Source organism: Pteropus vampyrus, unplaced genomic scaffold, assembly GCF_000151845.1.
Source record: "Pteropus vampyrus isolate Shadow unplaced genomic scaffold, Pvam_2.0 Scaffold81, whole genome shotgun sequence".
NCBI lineage: Eukaryota > Metazoa > Chordata > Mammalia > Chiroptera > Pteropodidae > Pteropus > Pteropus vampyrus.
The window spans coordinates 3,311,147-3,332,909 of record NW_011888862.1 but is presented as its reverse complement, the minus strand read 5'-3'; the positions used below and the strand labels follow the sequence as shown (position 1 = coordinate 3,332,909).

General features: G+C 41.7%; 1 protein-coding gene and 1 pseudogene across 20 annotated transcripts in view; one reads left to right on the top strand and one right to left on the bottom strand.

Annotated features, from left to right (window-relative positions):
* The first annotated feature begins 11,737 nt into the window (after positions 1-11,737).
* The window catches only part of GEMIN8 (gem nuclear organelle associated protein 8), a 34,654-nt gene continuing 24,628 nt past the window's right edge, over positions 11,738-21,763 (top strand). For 12 of the 20 annotated variants that reach the window (XR_002781048.1, XR_002781050.1, XR_002781051.1 and 9 more), the window contains exons 1-3: positions 11,738-11,875; positions 19,376-19,420; positions 20,015-20,501. Coding sequence is in view for 16 of the 20 variants with exons in the window: in XM_023532299.1 (XP_023388067.1) it covers positions 19,409-19,420; positions 20,015-20,501 (499 nt within the window). In the remaining 4 variants the exon portion in view is untranslated. The other 8 variants (XM_023532293.1, XM_011362945.2, XM_011362944.2 and 5 more) reach the window with 8 other exon arrangements.
* On the bottom strand, positions 15,707-15,826 carry LOC111741704 (annotated as a pseudogene).

Below are 21,763 nucleotides of genomic sequence, written 5' to 3'. Positions count from 1 at the left end.
TTTGTAGGAATTTTGTTCTAAAACACATATCAACAAAACAGAAGACCAAAGAAAATAGAAACAAATGTTATTTTTCTCCAAGGAGATTTCCATGAAGAAACCCAGCAGTTTCAGAGCTCATAGGCTGTGGGGCATTTATTAGAACTGCCCGTGGGTGGTTCTTCTCAGGCTCAACCACTGGAAGTGTTCAAATCTGCTAATGATTCAAAGATGCTCATCCGGGGACTCTGTAGAAAGAGGCAATGAGTATTGCCAGGCAGGGAGATTTTTCCTTCCTTCCTTTTGCTTAGATTTCCTGGGGTTATTTTATACAATAAAAATCTATTTTTAGGAAATAATAAATGTAAGTGTCCCAGCTCAATAGTGAATATTAGGAAATCTGTGTTTATTCAAGTGGAAATTAGAGAGGACCTTTCCATCTCTATTCAAAGACGGATTAGATGGCCCAACTAGTGCTCACTGCTTGGTTGGAATCCTCGTTATTGGGAGCTTTCTGCCACTTTAAATGTTTGAAGATAAATATTAATCCATGATAGACTACTTTCTCCATCACACAAACTTTTCCAGTTGCATATTCTTTTATGAATTCTTCAAGAATAAAGAAAGACTTCAAAATGGATCTTGAAAGTAGCTTAAGAAAGTAATCCAAACATTAGAAAATCTGTATGCAGGAAAATCTATAATGGTAAAAATTTGGAGACAAGTGTCCGCAGATAAAAGAATGGTCTAGCAAATTATAATACATCCATTTGAAAAAATATTTGAAGCCATTTTATTGGTTAATTATGAAAGACTGCAACCTGGAAGATGCATATCAAATACGTTTTTAAAAAGAAATATAGAATCAACGCCACAGTGATATACCCCTACATACTCACTAGGTTGGCTAGAATCAAAAAGACAGGTAATAACAAGTGTTGGCTAGGATGTGGAGAAATTTGAATACACATACGTTACTGAGGGGAATGTAAAATGGTATAACTGCCTTGGAAAACATTCCGGCACTTTCTCCAAAAGTTAAACATAGAATTACCGTGTGACCCAGCAGTTCCACTCCTGGATATATACCCAAAGTAACTGAAAACAGGTGTTTGCACAAATGCTTGTATGTGAATATTCACAGCAGCCCTATTCACCATAGCCCAAGGGTAGGAACAACCCAATGTCCATCATCTGCTGAACGGATAAACAAAATATGGTCTGTCCACACAATGAGATATTATTCAGCCATAAATAGGGATGAAGTTCTGGCATGTGGTAAAAATGTGGATGAACCTCAAAAGAAGCCAGACACAAAAGACCACATATTGAATTAATTTATTCATATGAAATGTCCAGAATAGGCAAATTTCTAGAGACAGAAAATCTCTAGGGCTGGAAGGGTTGGGGGGAAATGGGGAGTGACAACTAATGGGCACAGGGGTTCTTTTGAGGGTGATGAAAATGTTCTAAAATTGATTGTGGCGATGATTGCTCAATTTGTGAATATACTAAAAATGATTGAATTATATACTTCGAGTGGGTGAATTGTATGACATGTGAATTATATCTCGACAAAGTTGTTATTTAAAAACATCTAGTTATATGCACACTGTGACTAGAGAAAAGCATATGAACAGGAAAAAAATAAAATTTTAAAAGAATGTTTAATACGATCATGTAATTATAATGACAAAAATTAAAAATGAATCCAATTAATGTAGAACCATCAGTGCAGGAATTTCCAAGCTAGTTTTGTGAGTATTCCACATTGTCTTCAGTAATCATTTACTTTATTGGTTTCAAGCCAGATTTACAAGACTTGAGGTTTAGGATTGAGAGCAGGAGGCGACTCTCCCTAAACGAGAGATGTAGTATAATAGATCAGAAAAGTGACTGGCAAGCGCACAGTAGGTCTGCAGTAAGTATTAGCTGAGCATATATTTCTTGGGTTCTATCCTGAGCTCCCTTCTCTCTTCTCCCTACACCCTTCCTTGCATTTTCATTCTCTCCCATAACTTGACTCCTTCTGTAATAATGATTCCCAAATCTGTTTCCGGCACAGAGCTCTTTTCTGAGTTTCAGACTCCTATAGCTACCTACCCCTTGTTAATAATAAAGACAAAGTTTATTCGTAAATGGTGTTCATTGTTATTAAGCTCCCTTCCCTTTGAATCAGCACCTACAAGAATATGTTTGACTTTTTATTTGAGCCAATACAGGCTTGTTTACTTGAACACTCCACCTCAACACAAGTGTGACGCTCGAATAATAAAGTGGGAGAGGAACGTGTAAGCTGGGGAGGGAAAGTCAGTGTCTGCAGGACTGTCTTCTCGGAATTTCCACTTAGAATCCAAAGCAAGTACATATTCAAAGACAACCCCACCCTTCAACCCCTCTCTCCCTCCTACCACTGAGTCATGAAATATTAGTGCTGAGATAGTCGAGAAGAGGGTCAAACAAATGATCTCAAGGACCCTGACAAGAGGCCATAAATGTCCAAGAATAGAAGGAGATATATTTTGGTGATAAATAGCTACCTGGCACTATCTTAAGACTCCACATGCATAAATCCATTTAAACCTCACATCGACTCCAAGGTGAGTGCTAATAATGTTTACATTTTCAGATGGATTCAGGCAGGAATAGTAAGTTGCTCAAAGTTACACAGTTAGGGAGTCGAGGAACAAGAATTTGAATACATACAGACTCCAGAGATCAGGGTTCCTTCACCCCAGCACTAGTGACATTTGCAGCCAGATAATTCGGTACTGTGGAGGCTGCCCTGTGCACCATAGGATGTTTAGCAGCATCACTGGCCTCTACCCACTAGACGTCAAAAGCAACCCCCAAGTGATAACAATCAAAAATGTCTCCAACAGTGCTGACTGTCTCCTAGGTCGTAAAATCACCTCCAGTTGAGAACCACTGCTATCGATGGTTGGGGGAGGGGACCTAATTTAGAGATTAAATAAGTTGCCAATCAATGACAAGTATTACATAGCCCAATCTGTAGTCACACCTAGGATGACCTGATCACAACTATATTATGCTATATTGATCAACATGGCAGAAAAACAAAGAGCAAAGGGAAAGAAAGGAGGAACGAAAGAAAACAAATAAAATTACTCTTTTAGAATGATTTGCTTTTGTTTAAAGCAAAAGAAACAAAACAGAAATGGTCGCTAAAGACTGTTAAAGAAACAGACTGTTAAAGATTGTTAAAGAAAGAGTCCCTAATGTATTTAAATTTAACTCAGAGCAAGCAGGGATAGTCTATAAAGCAGTGTTTCCCAGATTCGGCTACATATTAGAATCACCTAGTGAGCTTTAAAAGTACTGACATCTGAGTCCCAGCCCCAAGAGATTCTAATTTATTTGGTCTGGGATGTGGCCTGGATTTAGGGTTTTTAAAAGCTCTCCAAGTGCTGCTAATATGAATCTAAAGCTAAGAACCATTGCTATAAACAAAGTAGTCTTGTCAATTATGCATATTAAATTAATATATCTGTTTAGCTTAATAGACAATGAAATGGTTACCTAATAACCTGAGTACATACATTATTCTCAACATTTATTGAACTACCGATCATCAAATTTATAGATGTTCATAGCATCCTATTGCCAGAAGGGAAAGTATTCTCTAGTTCCCAACCTTTAAGCCACCTTGTCTCCCATCATCACTTCGAATAGAAAAAAAGCAAAAAAAAAAAAAAAAAAGGAAAGGATATATTGGTTATTTCATAATTTTTCACAACATCGTATAAATGTGATGGAAGCATTTTTTTAAATTATTGGGTAAAATGTGGTTTGGAATGGTTTCAGGGCTCTAAACATTTTCTTTTAGAATATTCCAATATGTTTGATTAGGTGATTTTTTTAAAAAATTAAATTTGTACCTACTACCATGAATAATCTAGAACAAATGCATCAGTTTCCAATACGCGATTTATATAGAAGACAATTGAACATTGTAGGTTTTCATTAATACAGCCTTCAAACTATGGAAAATAACTATTCTCTCAACTAGTTTTCTATCAAAATGACCAGCAAATCTTGTCTAATGCAGACACGACACTGCCGTTTGCTCCTAATATACTTCCTTTCCTTCTCTGGAGAGTCTACACCTCCATGTAAGCAACAAAACAGTGTGGACTTTCTGATCATTTCTTAGTACTGATGACTAGTACTAATCACACTGAACAAAGATTTGTTCAGCAATTTACATTGATTCTCAAAAGATGATCGTTTCTCATACATTGATCTAAGTGTAGGTTATTTCTCACACACTATAAGGTTCTTCAGAATTAAAAGAAACCAAAAATTATGTCCCATTACAAGTTATCTTTCAATCACTACTCTGAAGATTAAGGAGCGGCTTTGCTTATTTTGATTTGTGGTTATTGCCTATTTTGTTGGGTATTTTTCTGGAATAAGGAGAAGGCTGGAAAGTGTAAAAAGTTTTCTAAGCCCCAGAAGTACATAAATACCTTCAAGAGTGGGGTAGAGTGCAATAAAATACGGTAGAAACGCTCTTCAAAAGAGTGCCTATATATCCATAACGACCAGTGTTGGAGTCTTACTTTAGACACCAGAACTAAAAGCAAATATCACTGACCCTGGGTACCAGAAATATCTGAATTTATATAACACCTAGATCCCCAGAGTTATGTGTAATTTAATTTAATTACATTTAATTCTATTTTAATTGCATACATTTCGTACTCGACTACAGTTAATTCTTTTGCAAAAAAAAAAAAAATGAATATAGGGAGCATAAACGCCTATTTCTTTTGAGTCTCCACAGCATCTGGCAACCTACTTGATATGTTTAAAATATGTCTTTTATGTTCAAAATATGTGCTATTTACTGGTTGGCTAAAGAGAAAAATCCTTGCATCACAGAAATTATAATTCTCTAATTTATTTTGTATAATTACTGCTTCTCCTCGTTCCATTGCTCTTTTCTAAACTGGAGGTAAATTTGGACCAGGATGAAGTCTATGAATGGAAAGGAAGAAATGACACAGAAAAAGAATGGAGCAGATGCAAGCGTGGGTTTTTTGATGACTATTGATTGCTTGACTCTGCTTTCAGTTCCCATTGATTTGTTGGGGTTGACTGGATTTACTGCTACTATGCTTTGTTTCTGAGAGCCAGTATTTTATTTTCCCTGCAGTACCATGTCCCTTGTGCATAGGTCATTCCCCTGAGACGTCAACATATCCAAGAAACAGCCAAGGGCTGAGGAATAAACCAAAACACCTCTGAGCAACCAAAATAGATGTGACCATGCCTCCACTGTCCAAGCACTTATATAAAGTGGAAGGGCCTTTGGAACTGTCTGTCCATAATTCTAGTAAACTCGATCGTGTGATTTTCTAACAAGGCATGTTAGAAGCAGCAAATGTGTTAGGAGTTTAGAAAAACAAGGCTGCCAAAAGCTAGGACACTGGCAACCATGAAAATGACACGTAATGGACTGCAAAAGATAAAAAGACCAAACAACAAAAAAAGAAAACCTGTTAAAAATTTAGGAATCAAAACTCAGAGGAGATCTAATCATGCCTTGTAAAGGCAAATAACCCTATTAGTGAACTGCATGTGAGGACATTGCTGTATTCCAGTGTGGGAGAGAAACTGACAAGTCATCGTGACAAACCTGAGACCTGGCTTTGTCCACACACGCACACACAAAAGAGTAAGATATGTTCAGGCAACTGTTGGAGAAAGCAAGAAAGTATGCAATGCATTTTAGAGAGCTTTCTAGTTAATATGGTTTTGTTGTTGTTGTTCTTGTGTTTAAATGAGTAAAGATTAGAGAAAATGATCCTTTAACTTTTCATCTTTTAATCAGTTAAAATTTTTTAACGAAAAATCAGATTCATAGTCATTTAAATATGCCACTTCCCTAACATGCCAGATACATTAGGCATTACTATACTTCAAACAAAGCATGAAATCTCTTTAGAAGTGTTGTGTTCTGTAAATATCACTATAATAGCACTAATGTGATTTAGGAAGGAGAGATGCAGAGAGAGAGTAAGATACAGAAAGACAGAGACTCCTGACTCTCCATGTCAGAGGTTATTACCATTCCATCTTTCTTGCCATTTTTTTCCCAGCCACATATGCTTTCGATTTTGACATAGTTATTAATGTGACACATAATTCATTCTGCTTTTATTTTACTTATCATTCATCAGACTTACTTTCCACGCACCTCTATAATCATCATAATTTTCATTCTGATGGCTGCCTGATAATCCATATTCCAAAATTGCTTCCATAAACAATACGGTAATAAATATCTATACATATATAACTGTTATGTCCTTTTATAGTTTTGAATCACTACTAAGAATAAATTCCCTGAAATGGAATTAGAAATGTACCTAAAGTAAGAAACATACCCGATGACTGAGCAGCTTTACGAGGTTGTGGTAAAAACAAGGTTGAAACACTAATCAAGGCGCTTCTCCCCAGATTAGCAGAAATCTAACCTTTGGAGACCTCTTCTTCTCACGCCTCTACATTGCCCAAGAACCTGCAGATCCATTCAGTCAAGTTCTTCACAGAGGGAAAACTAGACTGACCACCATCTGGTGGACACTTCATGATGGCTGCATTGCTTCAGTTACTCCTGTACTACGGCACAGACGACCCGGTGATCTGATGGGTGATGGCCATAGCTCTTACTCCGTGAGCACACATCGCCCATCTGTGAAGTGTTCCCACTGGGCATTATCATTCTTCTGTTAACAGATGAAGACAGAGAGGCTCTGAGAAGTAGTTACTTGACCAAGGTGTCACAACCAGTAAGAGACAAAGCCAGATCTTCCATTCCCTAGAACAGGCCTGTGTCCATTTCACCACGTGAGCTCATCGTGTCCAAACCCATGCCAATCAAAATATGGATGTATGGTTACACTCATGACATTTGATAACGTGTCACCACAGCACATGGCTGTGACATTAATGTACTTCCCATTGGCTTTTGAAAGTATTTCTCCAGCAATAACTATGTACAGCTGTGCCCTCTGCTGGACGAAAATGGGTACTATTTTGTGGAGCTTTACATAGACAGTGAGTTATAATCAATTCTAAGCAGAAATTTTCATTACGTGAATTATCAGTGATATTAACCAGATTTTTTCTTAAACTATGAGGACACTGTACAGTATACATAGGTGTGCTTCTATGTCATGACCTATAAAATATCTTGAGATAATGGGAAACATACCATAAGTGAAATTATTCTCTAAAAAACCCTTACACGTTGTTAGGCTCAAATGATATTAGCCAGTAAAAATTAATTGTATTATTTAGAGATTAACCTAATCCTGAATTTGTTGAAGATATAATTTAAAATACAATGTGAAATAGTGGGACGTGTAGTCTTGCAGTGTACAGACAGCACATTATTGAACTTCAGATAGTTACATTCATTTATATGTGATAAAATATGTTACTACAGCATGTGGCTGTGACATTAATGCACTTTCTGTTTGCTTTTGAAAGTTTTTCTCCATCAATAACTATATACAGCTGTGCCCTCTGCTGGACGAAAATGGGTACTATTTTGTGGACTTTCTTTACATTAGTGAGTTATCATCACATCTATTTAAGCAGAAATTTACCTTACTTGAATTGTGAGTAATATTTTATAAATTAGCTCTATCCCATACCAATCCTCTTTATAAGTTACTGATAAAGAATCTCATCTACTAAAGATTCAAAACACTGTTAAATATTAGCTTAGTACTGTTTAGTATTATCAGCTGATAGTGACTCATTACTTCTGAAAAAGTATCGTAATTTATATAATAATGTAAATATGGAGTAATCTTTGGGGAGTTTCCCGCCTCTCAAGAAAATGTATAATGAAGGCTTTTGTTATAGTATTTAAGTTTGCAACGATCCCAATGACCACAATTGTCCCATTTCATTGAACCAGTATTCCTATGTGGTATGCTATGTTTTGCTGACACAGAACTAAATAAGGAGTTTTATCATTGAGTGGAAGATGCTGAGAAGCAAATGAACACGTGTCACACGTGTTGTGAACACTGGGTTGGCCCAGATCTCCCTTCAATGAAGGCCTTGTGGCTCCAGCCTCAGAGAGCCACCTCACCCAAAGCCATGTCCTCTCCCAGAAGCCCATGTCCAGTGACTACGCTATATGGGAGAATAAAGTTCCCGCCATCTAAGCCCAACTTTGACAACTCAGGAGGGCCGGTCTAGCTCCTGAAATGCCTGTGGGGTCCGTGATAACAATTAGGCAATGTCCAAGTTCAGCTCTTCTCTGCGCAGGTGGTTTAGCACCACCTCCTTGACTCACGCGAGGGGACCTAACCCATTTCTCCACGGCACTCAGGGGGCAGAGGGATACCAGAAGGATCCAAAAAGCCCAGTAAGACCAGCTATGGCTTCCCACTCCTGTACACCTCGGAAGGGAACTTGAGGGGCCAGTATCATAGTCTGGGATGATTCTTTGCTACTTCCTGCTTTAGGTAATGGCCTCTGTAGATTTCTTTGCCATGGGATTTAAAGAAACTCTGCATCCTCTCAGCAGGCTTTTTGGCATCCCTGCATCAATCGCATCTCCAGCTGTTGGGACAAGCAGGAGCAGAGTTCTCCAGAGTATAAAAAAGAGGACACATCATGCTGTAGCCAGATGTGTCGTTTTCGCCATCTCTGTCTTCCCATCGCTCAGACACGCCTCTCCCACCCCCAGGATACACTGCTATGAGATTACTGTGGCATATGGCCTTATTAGACCATAAGATTTTTAGGGGCTTTGTTTAAAGGAATGGTTTTCAACTGTGGGCAATTTTGCCTTCCTGCCCAAGGAAGATCTGGCAATCTTTGCTAAACATCCTACAATGCACAGGGCGGCCCCCACGACGAAGAATTATCCAGCCCTAAATGTCAATAGTGTCAAGAGTGAGAAACCCTGATTTAAAGAGTTCCTCATCTGCAAGGACCTTTGAAAGTTTTGCTAAAATCCACATAAGGGTTATTTATAATTTGAGGTTAATGCCTGAGACAAATCAATTGAATACCAGACAAGAGAGTGAGGAATGGTCAGATTTATAAATTTCCACCAGATGGCGCCAAAACACAAGTAAAAATATCCAACCTTCTCTGGCCTCCATTTCAGAACCCAATTTCTCACCCCGGTCAGTTCTTTGTGGTAACAACGCCCATCCTTTTCAAAAGAGATGGTTACTTTTCCGGTGCTTAGTGTTCCCCACCACCACTATTTTCACACAAGTGAATTGAAATGATTAATGACTAAAACTCAGCCTAGCAGCTGAAAAGAACAGAAGCACCTTCTCAATCAGCTGGGGAGTTTCCACTCCCTGTGACATGAGAATCTGCTAGCTTCTTGCCCTACTCTTTAGCTAACCGTTAACTGGGTACCTGGCCAGCAGACAATTCCAAGACTCCATTCCCCTTAAGATAGCCCAGTGAGGAGCCTCTGGCCATTAGTGGGATTTAAGCAAAAGTTTTGTTGGAGATTCCTGAGTAGTACCCTTAAAGCAGCGCTTCTCAACTGGGGATGGGGCGGGGGGTGACTCTGACCCTAGGGGACATCTGGCAATGTCTGGGACATTTTTAATGGTCACAACTGGAGGATGCTACTAGCATCTAGTGGGTAGAACCCAGGGATGCTGCTCAACATCCTACAACGCAAAAGAGAGCCTCCAAAACAGAGATTATGCAGCTTCAAATGTGAATTGTGCCAAGATGGAGAAACCCTACCTTAGAGGGAAGGGCCAGGCCCTGGCTTCCCCTTTCTCTCTTCCCACTGGCTGAAAGGAAGGTGCAGTGATGTGCTACCTTGGGCCACGTGGGTCAAGGCAACAAACCAAGGAGCATGAAGCTACAAGATAGGTGGAATTTGAGTCCTTGGCCTGGTGGATCTCCCCTACGCTACCACCTGAGAGACAGAATATATACCACGCTCATAACATTACGGTACATGTACTCATAGTACTCCAGTAACTGCTCTACGGATCCACTCTTGGCTCGCTTTGTTCTGCCTTTCCTAGGGGCCCCCTCAGCTCTTTCTCCCTGGTATCTTACCCCTCTTCTTTTCTCTTTCCTTTGTCCCCTGAAGCAGTTTCTTCCCTAAGGCAGAGATTTCACCAGGCCCCAATTTATGTATCGGCTTCAGTTCATTCCTGACTTTTCCCAGAAGACACCACACTCCTACCATTCCTCACCCCACCCCCCATTCTAGCCATGGATATCTCTTTCCTCCCACATCCATTTTCCAAACAGTGGAGGGAGACTCTTGTCTAAAATAATTCCCCTCAATATACATGCACTTTCTGGCCCTTACCCTGCAAGATTTTCTTCATATAATTTACCACGATGTGTGGTTATATTATCTGTTTGTCTCTGCTCTAGTCAAGTGTTAACTTTATGAGGTCAAAAACTGTCTTGCTCACCACTGTATATCTGGCGATGAACTGTCCAATAGATACATATATAAATATATAATGCATGCCACACATATCATTTTAAATGTTCTAGTAGCCACGTTAATAAAGTAAAAAGATAAAGGTGAAGTTAATTTTAATCTTTTATTTAACCTAAACGGTCCTTTTCTAACATGTCATCACTATTTAAAAACGAGATATTTTATATTCTTTGTGTCATACTAATTCTTCAAAATCCACCGTGTAATTGACCCTTAAAGCACATCTCAGTTCAGCTACCGCAAGCTGCGAACATTACAAGCTGTGAACAGCCACATGTGGCTGGCGACCGCAATGGACAGTGTAGGTATAGAATAATACTTGAAGGTAGTAGGCACCAGCACATCTTTGTTAAAGTTAATTCTTCTGTACTGTTTGAGTTTTCTGTAGTATAGGAATAGCAGGGTAATAACGTCTGCCCCATTAATTTAGCCTAGTTATCTCTTATTGAGCATGTTTCGTTTTTCCCTTCTTGAAATAACTCCAATGAGCATCCAGTTTACATCTGTTACTCCTTGGAATAAATTCCCAGAAGTGAAAATTCTAAGACAAAGTTATGCCCCCTTTTAGGGCTCTTGCCATATTTTGTCTACTCCAGAAAAAAAATATGCCGCTTAGACTTTGAGTGGTTTATACGTATTAACTAATCCTCCGCCACGCAAACAGGGCGAGTATTATGGATGCTGATTGTGATGGTAAAAATGTTACTAGGCACTATTTGTCTGATGCGGATTACGATAGTAAAACTGTTACTAGGCACTGTTTATTTGTCTGCTCTCACTAAAGCACCAGGCACTGTGCACTAGGTATCATTATCCACATCTTATGGGCGAGAACCCAAGGCTAGGGGAGGTTGATAAACTAAGCGCTAGAATGGAACTCAAACTCAGATCTGAGTGACTATTTCCAAAGCCGCCGAGCCGTTTCCTCCTGAGCCACGACCATCCTCCGTTAAGAGAAGAGCAAAAAGTCAAGGAGCTGTTGTGGGGACAGAGGTCTTGCAGAAACGACCCTCGTCTTCCCGCCCCGCCACACCCGTCGGCGCAGACACCACCGCCCAACCTGGGAGGGGGGGGGTCCGTGTCCCCGCCCTGGTGCCACCAGCCGAGCTCTACCCCAAGTCCCCCGCCTCCGCTACCCACCGTCCCAAATTCCCACGCTCCGCCCAGGAGGCGGATCTTAATCCCGCGTGCGTCCCCTGAGTGGTGCAGAACGCGGTGCGGAAGTGGCGTAGGCCGCGTCGAGAGCGGGACTTCCGGCGCGTAGCTATCACGTGACCAGATCCGGCCGCCCACTTCTAGTCGCCCCGGCAACATCTCCCTCCCTCACGTGCCTTCTGTCTCCCCACCTTGGAATAGGTCCCTGCTAGCCCGCGACCCAGGACCTGCAAGCTACGCGCCCACGAGGTGACTCCGGGGACGGCCGGGTGTTCTTTGGGAAGTGAAGGTGGAGCCTGGAGGCCGCGGAGCCTGGCTTCCTCTGAGGCCCGGAGAGCCGAGGGTGTGGGTACCACGTTGTCGGAATTGTCATCCGGCGGCAAAAAGTGGGGCCAGAGGCCCAAGAGAGTCCTTAATCATTGCTGATTATTTGTGAGAAGGGACTGGTTCCACGGGCTCTCTGCTCTGCCGTATCAGAATCACTGGATGACTTTAAAAATTCTGATGCTTGGGCCTCCGTCCCAGTTATATTCGAATCTCCAGAAGTGGGGCCCAGGCATCGGTATTTTTGACATAGCTCCCCATGTGGTTCTTATGTGCCAGGAACATGCGATAAGCTAGGTCTGGAAGGTGAACTTCACCCATCCGGTCCAGTATCTAAACAGAAGGTCGCCCAAGGCGGCCTCATCCTTAGAGGGATGTTTAGGATATTGGCCCGTCTACTTAAGATTTGGGGTATTCTTTCTTTTCCCTCGCACTTGGACCTCCGTGGGAGGTTAGGGGTTTTGATGGAAGTTGTCTAGAGAGCATTTGCATCTGCGGTCTTTTATGGGCCTTACCTTTGGAGGTGGAGAATGGCTTTACCCACTTTTCTTTCTCAGTAATTGAGTTGAACCAGTAGCCAACGAACTACCTTTTAGCTTTGAAATCCAGAGAGTCCCTTAGTACAGATCAGGTGGTTCTGAACAACTTCATTTTTTTTCCGAGAATGATTTTTAAAGTTGTTTCACAGGCTGGGTTCTGTATTCAGCTGTTTTGCGCCTGAAGGCAGACGACATTACTGGAAAGTCCAGACAAAAGATTAATAACACCAAGAACACTTCTGGGGTTACTCACTCTCCGGGTTTCCATGAATCGCAGGGTAGCATAACCTTTAAAAATGCAATTTACACTTGTAACAGTCCCTTTGGGATGGCAATGCGAACGCAAAACTGTATGCTTTAAAAGATTGTTAGTAACTTCGGATAGGCGTGACTGAAGGCAGGTTCACAGTAAGGTGTGCAAATTCCCCATGTGTTTATTGCTGTGCTGGGAAGGTATACAAACTACAGCTCCAGAGAGGTTTTCGTCCTAAAACTTTTTCATTTTTTCAGATGGTGAAAGGTTATTGTGGTTTTTTAGAATCCACCGTTGAAGAATAGGGCGAGATGAGAAGGATGGGAGTGGAAATTGAACAAGCAAGGCTACAGTAGAGGTTGGAGAGTTTCCTAACTAGCTGCAGAAATCACGGAACTATTGCTGTACAGTAGGAAATCCGGCTACAGAACGGTGAAAAGAGTGAACGGGTGAAAAATGTATAACTTAGTTGCTCAGATGAGTTGAAAAAGTCTTTGGAAACAATGTATTTAAATGTCTGCTTTCTGAAAAGATTTGGAGCTTTATAGTCAGAGTTATTTGTGATTTTAGGGACGGTAGGGGTAGGAGGAGAGAGTTATCAGGAAACAATCTCAACAGCATCCAAGGGCAGGAAATATTAGCTATGATTTTTATGCTAGAAGGAAAACAGGAAATTTAAAAGAAATAGATTGCAGAATCCATGCCTACCAGTAATTGGTTAAATATCCAAATGAATGGGGCACAGTGAGTGCCATATGCATTCAGAAAAGAGAGATTAACATGGAATTACCGTGCATGTGTTTATAGAAGTAAAATTTGGAAAAAGGCGCCTGAAATCTCCTTGTGGTCTTAACTTCTTTAAACTGGTCATGGTTTTTGCTGGTAGCTTTTTAACTTGTATTACTGCCCGTTTAACCGTATTCCTTTATGGTCACACTAGGTTTTGCTGTATGAAAGATATACTTGCAGAGAAGCGATCCTTATCTGCTTCCTCTTTGAGTTGTATTATTATTATGTCCCTCTCAGTTATCCCAATTTTCAGCTATGCCATTGCCCGTTGTGTGCATGAGTCAGAGGTAACTTTGTTTCGCTTCTTATTGCAACATCCAGAAGAGAGTAAATTGGAGGTTGGAGCTGAGAGAATGAAAAGAAAATAAAACAGTTCGGGGGCTTCCTTTCCCATTGGTTTTAACAGTGGAGAGGTGCGGGCCTTCTAAACACACGGTAGGTTGCGCACTTGTGGGAGGCCCGTGTCCAGCCAAAAGGTGGAACTTGGACTTGAAGGTGGAAAAAGGCCCTTCAGACTTGACCCGTCTTTGATGTCCAGATCATTAAGCAGGAACCATGCAAAGCCACAGGAGGGAGCCCACGAGGGCATCAAGCCAGATGAACTTGCCAGCCTTATCATGCAGCTGCGGAGGGTGGGGGACAGGAAGCAGTGCTCTCAAAAAACTCTCATTTCGTCATTTATCTTAGTTGAGGAAGTTCCTACGGGTGTGTGCGTTATCGGAAGACATCTTCTCCGATAGGGTTGTTACTGCACTTACAGAGATTGCTAAGAACCGCATGTGACTCAATTTACGTTATTCACATTTCTCACCGTACTTTCGTTCATTTGACCAATCTCCAGCAGACCCCCTTCCTTCTACCTTGAAACTGTGTACTGAAGGCCTAATTAGATCCCCCAAATTATCTGATTGGCCCAGAGAACCAACTCGGTGGGAGCCTTAACAGGAAAGGTTCTTACAGGGCTTTAACCAGCATACTTTATTTAATGGCTGACTTTGTGTGTGTGTCCATGCAAAACTCAAAGCATGTGCGTTTTCATGTATTCCATTTTCCGAATTCTAGTGGAAAAGGAAAATGGAGAGGAAAATCCAGTTACATTATCATTTTGAAGGGAATTTGTGACTTTTTTATTTATCCGGTTGCTCTGACATATCCTAGATCTTATATTTATAAGAATATAAATATGCAATGAAAAGAAGTTATGCATCGTCACTGCCTTTCAACTAAGCACATTACTTATTTGTAGAATTCTTTTTAATAACTTGACAGAAATAGTCACAGTGGATCCATTGAAAACCACAAAGCTCCTGCCTGTCATCGTTCATATATATTTATGCATTTAAAAGCGTATCTCCCAGGATAAGCAGATTCGATGAAGAATCGGTGCGTTTTTTTTGCAAAAGGCTTTATGGGAAAATATATCACTGAAGACTCAGAAGCCCTGTTTTGCCTTTGGGCCTCGGCAGTGTTTAGCGAATGACCTCAATGCTGTTTTTTTCCTTCCTTCTCTACAGATTGAAGACAGACAATGAATTCAGCCACTGTACTTGCCTGGGCTCAGCTGGGTAGTGCTGTGGATCTCGGCCTGCCCTGACATTGCCAGTCTCTTTTCTTTCAGCTCCATCATCCATTAGGAAGACACTTGCCGCACAATCCACGAAGTGTGCCAGAAAAGAGTAGGAGGCTCTCCTAGGGAGGTGGGGAATGAAATACAAAATTAAAGACCACTGAAAGGACATCTAAGTCTGCTGTGACCGTAAGCTTTCTTTTCTTTGAGATCGTGCTGGTGTCACATGGTGGTGTTGCTCTAAGTCTAGAATTCATGTTGGCCTCTCAGAAACCCGGGCCTTTTTTTTTTTTATTAGGCCCTTAAGCATTGTGTGTGGAAAGAGGAACCAGCTTTGAAAAGCTTAACAAGACTCACCTTCCCTTGGGTGGTGATGCGGTAGCAGGAAAGGGTATGGCTTCCTTCTTCCAGGGAATCGACGCTCGGGACTCTCTCCTGCTTCCCGTCCTTGTTGGGTCACTGTCTAGCACATGGCAGCTAGTGGGGTCTCCATCAGAAATCATGGCACTGCATGTGACGTTCTAAGCGCTGTCGATCGATACAGTTTTGCGGGAGTTCAGGGGTTTTTTTCCTTAAGTTTTTATTTTTATTATTATTATTATTTTTTGTGCTTACAGCACCTGGTCTTCCTAGGTGGTCTCCCATCCAAGTACTAACCAGGCCTGACCCTGCTTAGCTTGCAAGGGTCAGACGGGATCGGGTACGTTCAGGGTGGCTTGGCCGTAGACTCTTAAGTCTTTAAATGTCTATGTAGATCTTTAAGAAATGGTCCAATTTGCTTTAAATCATGAACATGATTCTTTTATCCCAAGTATTAGGAATTGGTCACCAAGATTGCTGTTGGTCATAATCCCAGTTCTCTTGCTTCCACTAGTCCTGTTCCAAGTGTGAGAATCTCGAGGTTTCTCCACTGATTTCCAAGGGGAAAGCGAGGAACAATTAGGATGCTCAGCGTATTGAGGGCAGAGTCTGTACAGCTTAATGATATGTTAACGTGAAATAGCGGCGGACAAATGGCCCTCAGCTTGTTTTTCGTACTGACCGGGAGCTAAGGATGGTGTTTACATTTTTAAAGGTTTTTTTTCCCCCCTGTTTGGAAATTGTTCACTTCTCCTCCCCCAGCCCCTGGCTTTATTGAAATATAATAGACAATTAGTTGCTCATATTTTAAAAGTTTTTTTTTTAAGAGTATGAAGAATATGGGCCAGAGGCTGTATGTGGCCCAGAAGCCCCAAATGTTTACTGTTTAGCCCTTCACAGAAAAAATTGCTGGCATAAAATATCAGGAAATAAATCCTGGAAATAGGGAGCTAATAATAATTATAAAGTTCTAGGCAAGCTGCTCTCCTTTTAGGTTTGTTTTTCTATACTTTATCTTATTTGATTTTTGAGATATGATTATTCATTCTCGGGAACTGTTTTTAGTTGGCTATAGGATGTTAGGAATCTTAAAATTACTTAAAATGCAAAAGGATATAATACATAGTTTGGGGAACTTGAAGAGGGAAAATAAAGCCAAAGATGAAATGAGCATATTTGACATACAACTCCAGGACTGTAAACTTCCTGGGGGATGGCAACAGACTCTATTATAAGTGTCCCAGTGGCCAAGACAGTGCAGAAAGTGTAATCAGACTGAAATTGATGACATGGTTGCCCATATCCCATCATTAATATGAATTCATCTTTCCTTAACGACCTGGGTCTTCAAAGAGTCTAGTGCTTTAGCTGATTACTTGATATACTTTATAGATATACTTTATCTACTGGTTGATTTACTTTATACGGAGTTGGCACACTGGGCTGAAACAGAGCTGCTTCTGGTCCAAATGCTGGAATTGGCTTTGTTCAGTCATCTCAGCTCATTGTCCTGGCTTCTTGATTGCAGAAGTGCTCAGAGTGTGCCTTGTGAGATCTCTGAGGCAATGTAACATGGCAGCCCTTCTATCAAATTATTTGTTGAATCGAAGGCATAAATAAGTAACCGCTCCTCAAATTAGTGCTCCCTCCCCCTTTTAAATCACAGCCATTGACATTTGAGCAGCCTGGCGTACGTAATGGAGTACACTTGAACTTCTCAGACAGTTGCCTGCTTTGTCGCATCTGCCTACATTTCTCACTCTGCCGAGTGGAGCCTCTCATAAGGCATCTCATGCATTTTCAGAATATTGGTACTACTACTATTAAAGGCGGGCTGGTGTTTCCCAGTTATAAATAAAAACAGGATATTCTGCGGTCTACAGTAGCGTTCAATCACAATAACGTTTATTGCATATTTGAGGCTGTCAGGCTTTCCAGTTTGGGATAATTAATATTCACGTTAATCTGGTTCTAAGTACATTTATAAGGCATTGAAGTCTGAATTCAAAACTCTTCATCTCCAGAAGACACACAGATGTCTCCTAGCCTTTTCTAATTTATTTCTTATGCTACTTGTTAATCTCTAAAACAAATTTGATTAAGACGCACACGGAGTTCACTTTAATGTCATTGTGTGTTGCAGACTCAGAAAGCTATTCAGATTTTCAGTGACAGATGCAACCTGGTGGAGGCGAATTAGCCACTTAAAGGTCACACCTTACAGTTCAGCGCTCAAGTGTGGACTGATTTCTTCCATGATTTCATTTGTGTTTGTTTTACTTCTCTGGCTGGTCAGACCCTAGATTGTATTGACTGTTTTATATTTCTTCAGGAGCCTGTAAAGCACATAGCACTTAGCCAGATTTTCAGCTAATTGCTCATGTTTTAAACCTTCAAATTATAGTTTAAATGTAACGTACACTTAATTTGTATTTATATTTTCATTGCATTTGTTCACTTTTTTCTGTTTACATTCACTGCGTGTGTGTGTGTGTGTGTGTGTGTGTTCCCTAATTTAGAACAGTGTACAGGAAGTGTGAGCTATGTTTAAGATAAATTTACAGAAGGTCATGTCAGCCCTCTTGGAATGCCCTATTTGAAAGCTTATGTTTAAAAAGAATGTGAATGGTTCTCTTTAGGCTAAATCTTCAAACAAGTGGTCGTTTTAATATCTCAATTTTCAACATTAACCATAGCAAAACATCTGATACAGATTATAAAATAGGTCAAATTTATTGCTTAAGGCTTGAAGATCTTTAAATTCTACCCTGCAATTAAGGGAAGTTAGGAAAAATAGGACCCCTTCAGTGTCTGATTTCCAAAGTTTCAAACCCTTAGTAACTGCTCAGCATCACGGTGCGTAATAGGTTTCGTCTCACAGATGCTTAAATTGCCATGCATTTTAGGATATTATTTTCATTTAACTTTTTAGAGTACATTCTGGTGTAGGCTGGCATTTTAGTGGCTCTGAACTCCTCAACAGGAGGGAAGAATATTAAAAGTCTGTTTTTAAAAGGTTGTAAAAGGCGCAGCTGCAGATTGAACTTTCCCTGTAGGTATTTCCTGCCACGTGGGTAAATCACAGGCAGGTAGGCGGGGGCGGGGAGGAGTGAATCTGGGCAGAGCGAGGCTGTCGGGCAAGGGTGTTCTACATGCTGGCTTGGTGGAGCATCTCCATGGACCAGTTTCTCCTCCTGTAAAGACAGAGTGGTTAGACAGGGAGAGCGCGTTGTCACACGCTGGCTGCGGGACGGCTCATTGCAATCCAAGCCAAAATAAGGTCTGTTTGGGAGACTTAAAGTGCAGGGCACAACCCAGGCTGGAGAGATGCTACTGTAGGGAGGTTTCTCCGAGTCCAAGTCCTAAGGCAAGATGCAGTGACAGTTTCCAGTGCGTTGGGGAGAGGTACTGTATTGTGTTCAGGCCTTGGGGACATCCAGGGTTCATTTAAATAGGCAATGGCATGAGTTAAGGATTGGTAAGTAAAATAATAGTCGTCAATTTTAGTTCATGCTCTGTATGTTATTTTTTGTATGGTTCTCTTCGTGGACTTTACTTTCAATAGGGAAACAAGTTCTGTGAAATCTCTAGATGTCAGTGCGTTTTAAAGTCATGACCATTATGCTCGTGGGGGCATCATGGACGTCTTTCATGCCGATTTAAAAAAAATAGGGAAACCAGTAGTTGAAAACGGGAGTGTCCTTTGGGCCACTCAGTCATACCTAAGGGGAGCCCTCCTTTTCAGACCACAAGGTCATGCTCAGGTGCAGGGTCCCCTGGTGGTAAGTTATGTGAGGACCAGGCACAGTACTGGGAAGAGGTGGCCTCTGAGGAGCTGCTTTGCAAACCAGAAAATAGGCACCAGTATGACACAGCTGTACTGACCAGATGTTTGCACTGTGATGGTTCTTTCCTAGTTTCGGTGCCCATTTGGATTTTCACAGTCGGAGATGGAAGCAAAGGTAAGATTGTTTTCCTTAACTCATAAGAGAAAAAAGTAAATTTTAGTCTTTAAAGCCTCGGTGTTCTTGTTCCGTGATGGAGAAGACCAGAGAAAGACATCAGGAAATGAAAAGTAAAAGCACCAGCGGGCGCATAGCTCCCCATCTTTCGTCCGAGGCACTGGGGAGCGGGCTGGGCCGGCAGGCAGGGCGGGACGGCGGAACATCACACTCACTAGTCTGTGTGGTCCTTGGCGGGCCGTGGGTGACTTGGAACTAGGCGCCTAATTACAGTGGGTAGTTGCAGCCGAGATGATGGACGTTGGGTCCTCAGCTCTCCCTGCATCTTATCTAAAAATGAGCCACGTTTTAACGGCCATAACCTTAAATTAATTGTCCTGTGCGTACCTCATGTACGCGTACTTCAGAGCAAGTATGCGTACACTTGGTGACCATCATGGGCATGGACCTGTCATCTCTTCTTTGACCCAGTAGGACCCTACTGTAGAGTCGGGTTTGAGCAGATAGTAAGTCAGTCCGTGTCGATTAGGTGAGTATACACTTCTGCTGAGGGTGAACTGTAGCGTCTAGCCTCCCCCTCCCCTTATTTTGTAGGCGGCATCGTCGAAAACTACCGAGTCTTGGGCTTCCCATCCGGTATATGCAAGATACTGGCAGCATTACTATCAAGCGATGGCTTGGATGCGAAGCCACCAGAATGCCTATCAGAAGGCGGTGGCGGCCTATTTCAGCTTCCCATGGTACTTCCCTCCTGCAGCTCACTCCCAGAGCGCCTATGCCCAGGAGGGCCGATCGCCTCGGGCCTCCTCTGACCAGGACTCCGCGTCCCCTCACTGCGGTTACTCGCATCCTCCAAGGTCTGGGCAGCACCCGCACGTCGGCAGAGAAGACCAAGAGTCGGCCGAGGAGGACGAGGACGAGGAAGAGGAAGAGGAAGAGGAAGAGGAGGAGGAGGACGAGGAGGAGGAGGAGACGGAGAGCGATTCAGATGGCGGGGTGGAGTGCGACCTGAGCAACATGGAGATCACGGAGGAGCTCCGCCAGTTCTTTGCCGAGACCGAGAGGCACCGGGAAGAGCGGCGTAAGTGCGGGCCATGTCCAGCGCTTTCTGTCCTTGCTGGCCCCTTAACAGTTCTGTCTCCCCTGATCTGTGAAGCTGTCCTCTGACTCCTGGGTTGGGTACAGATAATATTCCAATCCGGTCCTAAGCCCGGAAAAGCTACGGCGATGTCGCACCTCAGTTGTCTTAGTTTCTGGAGCTGCTTTAACAAATGTAGCATTTTTTCTTTAGTTCTAGAACAAAGCTTTTCCTAATAGTGTCTCTGCCATTTAGTGAATGGTAGGGACTCCACCAGATGGAGAATGTGTGTGCGCATGCGTATGTGTGCAGGCACATGTTCCTTAACCTATAACAGCCCCTCAAGGCATTAAACCCATTTTACAGACCAAGAAGGTGAGCCTTGAGAAGGTTAATTGACTCGTTCCATGGTACACAGCTAGTGATTTGCTGTTAGGATTCAAACCAAGGTCTGCCTGACTCCAATTCCTGTGTTCCTTCCTCAAGCACAAGCTTAGGGATTGGGTTTTGTCCCTAAAATACTGTTGCCAGCCCACTGGTCACAGCTCAGACTTCCCTGCTGCTCCCAAGCTGCCAAATCTTCAATATTAAGGTCCCTTCAGAGTCGAGATCAGTGTGAACCTCAGTAGAATCACAAGGTGCCTCGTGCTTAAGCTTCCCGATTTGACCCTTTGTGGGGGCTCTCTGTCTGTGGGGTTAGAGAATTGTGATAATGATCTTATATCTTCAGTCAGAAAGCAGGAATTTTTTTAAATTTCTTACTTACTGCAAAGAACTAGAACTGCTTTTGGTGCCTTCGCTACCATTAAAATTACCAGACTGTTTACATTTTTTTTCCTTCAGGATATATTTTATTATTTATTATTATTATTATTATTATTATTATTATTAATTATAGGTTCTAAAAAGTATTCTTTTTTAATTTTTATTTTTTAAATTATTTTTTATGGTGACGAAATCCAATTGGTTAACGAAATCCAATTAAGTTACAGTTGTACACTTTAATGTAAGGCATATATATGTTTATACTGTGTGTTCACCTCCCATAGTTAGATTTCTTTCCGTCACCACATATTTGGCCCCCTTTACCCCATTTCCCTCTCCCCTCCCCTCTGGTAACCACTAGTCTATTGTCCATGTCCATGAGTCTGTTTGTTTGTCCTGTTCATTTGTTGCTTGTAGGTTTATATCCCACATATAAGTGATATCGTGATTTTCAGCTTTTTCTCTCTGGCTTATTTCCCTTAGCATGATTTTCTCGAGGT